Source organism: Clarias gariepinus, chromosome 4 (assembly GCF_024256425.1).
Source record: "Clarias gariepinus isolate MV-2021 ecotype Netherlands chromosome 4, CGAR_prim_01v2, whole genome shotgun sequence".
NCBI classification, from domain to species: Eukaryota; Metazoa; Chordata; class Actinopteri; order Siluriformes; family Clariidae; genus Clarias; species Clarias gariepinus.
The window spans coordinates 31,209,849-31,215,848 of record NC_071103.1 but is presented as its reverse complement, the minus strand read 5'-3'; the positions used below and the strand labels follow the sequence as shown (position 1 = coordinate 31,215,848).

The 6,000-nt window shown below is 38.6% G+C and overlaps 1 protein-coding gene across 1 annotated transcript in view; it reads right to left on the bottom strand.

Moving 5' to 3' along the window:
- Nucleotides 1-665: 665 nt before the first annotated feature.
- gfod1 (glucose-fructose oxidoreductase domain containing 1) overlaps nt 666-6,000 on the bottom strand; it is a 32,635-nt gene continuing 27,300 nt past the window's right edge. The window contains exon 2 of the mRNA XM_053495097.1: nt 666-2,826. Coding sequence (XP_053351072.1) covers nt 1,904-2,826 — 923 coding nt within the window. The 3' untranslated portion in view covers nt 666-1,903. The remainder of the gene's footprint in view (nt 2,827-6,000) is intronic.

Here is a 6,000-nt window from a genome sequence, read left to right as displayed (position 1 = left end):
TCACCCGGGAATTGAACTCGCTATCTCCGAATAAGCTGAGCACTTTACCGCTGTGCCACGTGGAGGGGCATCACAGTTTCAAGCACTACCTGCATGTGCAGTGCGACAATTTTTATTTTAGTTAATATAAAACAGTTTATTTTTAATGATTATAATTTAGTAACTTATAGTTCATCAGCTAAGACTTAAGTATAAATAGGAAAAAAATAAATTAATATAATTTATTTTATGGTATAAAAAAAAAAATCAACAATTTACCAGTTTTCGGCCAAGAACTTTCTTTTCTTTGCACCACCGGTAACGAAAAGTTTGACTGTTGAAAAAAATGACACAGTGATCAGAGTTAATTCAGTCAGTTGCTACCAATCCTGTGGAGAGACTTAGCATTATGTTAACCTTTGTGATTTTATCACCAGTTAAATCACCAACTGACACTTTTATACCACCCATGTGATTCCTGAAGTGGTAGATTACCTACTAAAAACAGAACCAGGGAAAGCAGGACCAGTCAATGGTCGATAACTTTGTAATACATTAGCAATGCCAAATAAAAATAAACTAAATGAAAAGTTTTAAATAAAAATCAATCTTTTGGCTTGTAGGTCTATGTTAAAAAGAGTAATATGTAATAATTATCTTAGAAGTTTTACAATCGGTAATTAAACTTCTATTAAAAGTATGCACTAAAAACATAGCTAATTTGGGATCATCTTACCATCAAGACATCACCAAGCAGTGCGTAGTAATTAGGTTTTGCATTGTTTTGAATATATTTTGGTATACATATTTTTATGCTTACAACTGACTCACCTATGTCTAGTGCTCAAGAAAGTGCAGGAACATGGCTGGACATAAAATCTAAACATGACACGTCATCAGAACTCCTAAATCTACCTTAGCGCATACGGATGAAAGCTATGAAGTGTAAAATTGGCATTAAACTGTATCAGATTTGTAACCTGACCATGTAAACAAAATGTATTATACATTGTTCATGTAACTGTTTCTGCCATGTAATAGCCCAATGACACTTAGTGTACGCTAACTATAAATTTATAAAACAATGGGGATGTTTACTATTTTGCTTTATATTCTGTGTCGTCTGCCACATTTACCACTTGTTTGCTTCAACCATAATTATAGTAATTATTGCCAACTGCGACACTGTTACAGTGCAGGCAGCTGCATGCTGGAACACCTACCCACGCTGTATTAACCAAAGGCCAACGCTAATTATTTGAGATGAGATTTACAGCCCTTATATATTCATGCAAGTGTGGCTTTGCATCACACACAGAATGCATCAAGCTTCAAAACAAGCTGGCCAGCTTTGTGTAAGAGCTGAAGGACAGAATTAGTGGCTAAATGAACGGTAGACTTGCACATGCTGGAATTACACTGTCCTTTACAGGCGCAGCTGAAAAAAAAACGAGCCATTCCTTTGTATTTTAGAATGCAAGCATATCTAGGCAGATTTATTGCGTAACTGATTAGAGGGGAGATCCTCTCTAAAAGGCCTACCAGCCAAACTATTGATTTTTGTAATGTTCTACACACACAGGACACTTACACAGGACAGACCAGTGGGTTTGCACACTCATCACCATGCAAGAAGGACAAAACCATAACATTTTCCACAGCTTAATGTTTTTTTGAGTGGTATTCCAGTGTTGAAAAAATCTGCTGTACTATTTCAACTTATCCTCCATGAATCCAGTGTGATTTCTTTTAGAAGCAGTGTCGTTCAGAGAAAGCAGAAAGAGTATATTGCTGTTTGCATTTCTGATCATTCCTTCAATTTAAAACCATAAAATTCAGCAGGTGTTGTTTTAACTCCAAAGTAAATCCCAGTAATTAATTTCCAAACTGCAACCACATTTATTTAGTCATTAGTCAAGCAGCTCTAGCAGTACAGTGACATTCTGCTGCGTCGCATGGCCTCACTGATCAGATACGCTGGACTGACCTCAGGTTCCTCCGTCATCACTACAATGTTCTGCCATTCACCGCACTGGTTGGACTTCTTGATTGTGTCCACCACACACAAAGCATATAAGCAGTCCTCAAAAGTGGCGGCCATGGTGAGTGGCCGTCCGTCCCAAGTCCGACGATCCTCTTGCCCCTGGAAGGCCTGTCGTATAGCCTGGACCATGTAAATGGTGCCAGTGAGGTAGGGCGTCGGGATGTCACTGAAGGCCTTATCAGGCAGCGAGGCATTGCCTAAAGGTGTGCTGTCCTTGAGCAGTAGCTCAGGGCCTTCCATGCCACTGTTCTTTTGCCCATACAAGTCAGTGCCACTCGCTGTGAGTCGTCCAGCCGTTCCAACCACAACCACCTCCTGCCGAAACTCACCCGGCACGTTAAAGTTGAGAGTCACGGTGCAGCAGGCTCCTCCTTCCAGCACCATCTGAAAAGTGCAAAAGTCATCACTGGTGATCTGTCTGATGCCCTTGATGTGGTCCGTCTGTTTTATGAAAGTCTTGAGGAAACCATGCACCTTGATGGCACGCCGGCTGGTCAGGAATGTGAGCAAGTCGATGATGTAGCTGCCCACAGAGTGAAGTCCTCCACCGCCCATCAAGTCATCGCAGCTCCAGTTGTACTTCTTGCCCAAAAGACTACCGCCGTGCACCTGTGCTTCACAGACCAGCAGTTCTCCCACATAGCCCTCCTCTAGCAGCTCCTTCATGCGCACAAAAGCTGGAAGAAATCGCAGAACATTACCCATAATGCTCAGCAGCTTGGGGTAGTACTGCGCTGCTGACATCATGCGAAAGGCGTCCAGCGGTGTGGCTGTGCGATCACAGATGACATTCTTGCCAATACCTTAGGAAGTAAAGAGGGTAGAAAAGAGAATTAGTCTTCATCAGGTTTCATGGCATAGAGCATGCTACTGGGATTACTCAAACTTCAAAACTGGCATTAACTGGGGGGGGGGAGATTGATAAAAGAAACAGCCTAGTTCACTCTTTGTTATTGTTCATGTTTCCAACTACTGACCTCTTTCATTTAAGAAAAAAAGAAAGAAAGAGCTTGTTCAGTGGGTCAAGGCAGATAGCTGTCACAGTACTTTAAAAGACCTCTATTTAAGCCTCGTCTTTCATTTCATCACATTAAAATCCCCAAAGATAGCAAGCCCTGCCAAAAATGAATACGGAAGCAAGGTGTTCTATTTGGAAAAAGCACACAATTGAGTTTAACATTGAGTTAGAAACATGGCACTAACATTCATTTAAATGAATCTATCTATCTATCTATCTATCTATCTATCTATCTATCTATCTATCTATCTATCTTTTATTCTATCTTTCATTCTTTCTTTTTTTGAAAGACTGATATGACTTACAGTGTACTGATATGACTTACAGCATTGCCCACAGCAACAATCACATTCATAATCCTGCCATACTGTGATTTTTTTTTTTTAATAATCATGTTCATGACAGCAGCAGGAAATCTGGCTTCCTATGAACTTGCCATAATGATACAGTACATAGTAAAGTGTAGTTATGGCTTTTTTTTCACATTAATTGGTTCATTCTGTTAATACAATACATCTAGGCCAAACCCATACAGCAGAAGATGTGAACTTGCATCAAAACATCCAGCCATGCTACAATCAAACTAGGTCTATAAGGACAGTTTTTATCCTTGGATGCATTATGAATCAAGCCTCTGATCAACCAGAATCATTAATGCTAAGGGCCTGGTATTCTGCAATATACAGAAAAATTTTGCCGTAAGATAAAACTACAGTATGTATCAGAGCGAAGTGGGCCACCAGACCCACTATTGTTTGGGCTGTAAAAGGCCAGACTGATTGGTCTGGTCAGCTAGATAAACAGCAGGAGAGCTGTAGTCGTGCCGCTCTCACAGCTCTCCACCACTTCATGTGACCTTTTCTTAAAGGGGCCTGGTCGAGGAACAGCCATTGTGCTTTCTCAGACCCACAGAACAAAAACTTACCAGCTAATCTCCTATAAGCTCCCAACAGTGAAACACAGGCTACAAAATTAAACCTGCTGTCCTACTTTTACACTCCCAGAGCATATGATGGAATACAGTTTCAGATAATGTAACAGCAGAGAAGACTGGCCATAATCTTTACAGGTTGTGTGAAGGTAAATTAAGCTTCTGGCTTCAGGCACAGTCAGAGTAAATATATTTATAGACGGTCATGTGCTTTTCTGCCTCTTTTGAGGTATATCTTTCAAGATTATTATTATAATTAATCTTTACTATTGAGTAAATCTAGATTTTACACACCAGACAGTACTGTACTGTCTTGATCTACCCCTCAATTAAATTTAATTGAATTTAATGATGTCGATTAAATTAAAGAACAATGGGAACAAATGTTTTACTGCGACAGGCTGCAACAACCTCAGCATCAACCTCCTTTTCTGCACTTAGCATTCAGCATCACCAGTATACTTATCACTGGCCTGATCATCTGTCTTCATCTGTTTCTCACTGGTTCAAACATTTACGTTTTTATGCTTGAATGATTCATAGGTCACTCTGTGGCTTAAAAAAAAACCATTAATCAGAAACTGCGCAGGTATAGAGACTGAACTATAAATAAATGAGACAGCCAAAAACTAGAGCCAAAAAATCTTTTAGGAAGCCTGGAGAACTATTCCTATTCAAGTCTACAGTAAAAATACAATAAAGTCTGTCTTTTTGTAAAGAAAATATGACGAAATTAGGGGTGAATCAAGACTTCATGATGTTCTACTTCTTTCTTGTTTCTTCTTTCTTTTACTTCTTTACTACTTTCTGCTGCTGTTGTGGTCCCTCATGAATAATCTAAAATTTTGCACTTTTCAAAAACGCAAGACTTGCACTTTCCTTGCATAAATTCAGTATTTTGTGGATACTGTAGATTTGTACCTGAAAACTGCTGCTATAATTATGAAGAATGTCCTTTTGTCCCTAACAATGTGCTCTAATATCATTTTAAAATGTGGACAACTGTATACATTTTAAACATTAATATTTTTTATATAAAGTGAAATTTTGTTCATATTCTTCATGTGGCAGCCAAAATTGTCCCTATAACTTCTTTTACAGAACAATTCCCAGATGTAGAGAAAAACAGAGGTATATATTTTAATACACAGTAAAAGCGTAAATGTCTTTATGTCTAAATGTGCCAAAATGTGTGAAAGTATGCCATAAACGTCTTTACAAACATATGTCATATATTTGTTTAGACTATAAAAAATTGTAAAAAAAAAAAAAACTCCTCAAAAAAACCTTCAATAAAACCTTCAATAATGAGTTTTAATTGACTGGGGATAGAGGGTCTTAAACATTTGGATGTTACTTCTACAGTTTAAATTATGTAATAATATATTAACATGTCGATAGGATTTTTGTTGTAAAATTCATTCTCACAGCCCTTCACCACACTGAGGCCTATTAAAACTGCACCACTGACTGCAGTATGTTTCATATTCATAAACAGACAGGAATATCAAGTTACATTTTCTAGTATGTCTGATCTGAATGAAGCTTTCCAGTGCAATGGAAAAGAATAAATCAAATTTGCCCTGAGTGTGCTGGAAGTGTGCCGGTCCAGCTCAGACATTTATGCATGTCCTGTAAGTATAATGTGTCAGTGACATTCACACACTTTTAGAAAATCCATTTTTGCCATAGGAAAGACAAAGCACAGGGAAACAGCAAGAAGAACAAAGACAAGATCTTTATTATTCATGCAAACATAATCAGGTATTGTGGATACAAAAATGCTAATCTGCCAGAAAAATCTGAAAGATGATACACAGAGAGAGAGAGAGAGACAGAGAGAGAGAGAGAGCGAGAGAGAGAGACCAAGCTCATTATTATGCTAACCATCTCTGGGGACCACACCAGCACTAATGGGCAAAGAATACACAGACACACACCCCAAACAACCTCACAAAGAGAGAGAGTGAGAGTGTATGTGCTTGTGTATGTAGAGGATGCCATGTTTTAAGTATCTTAGTAAGGACC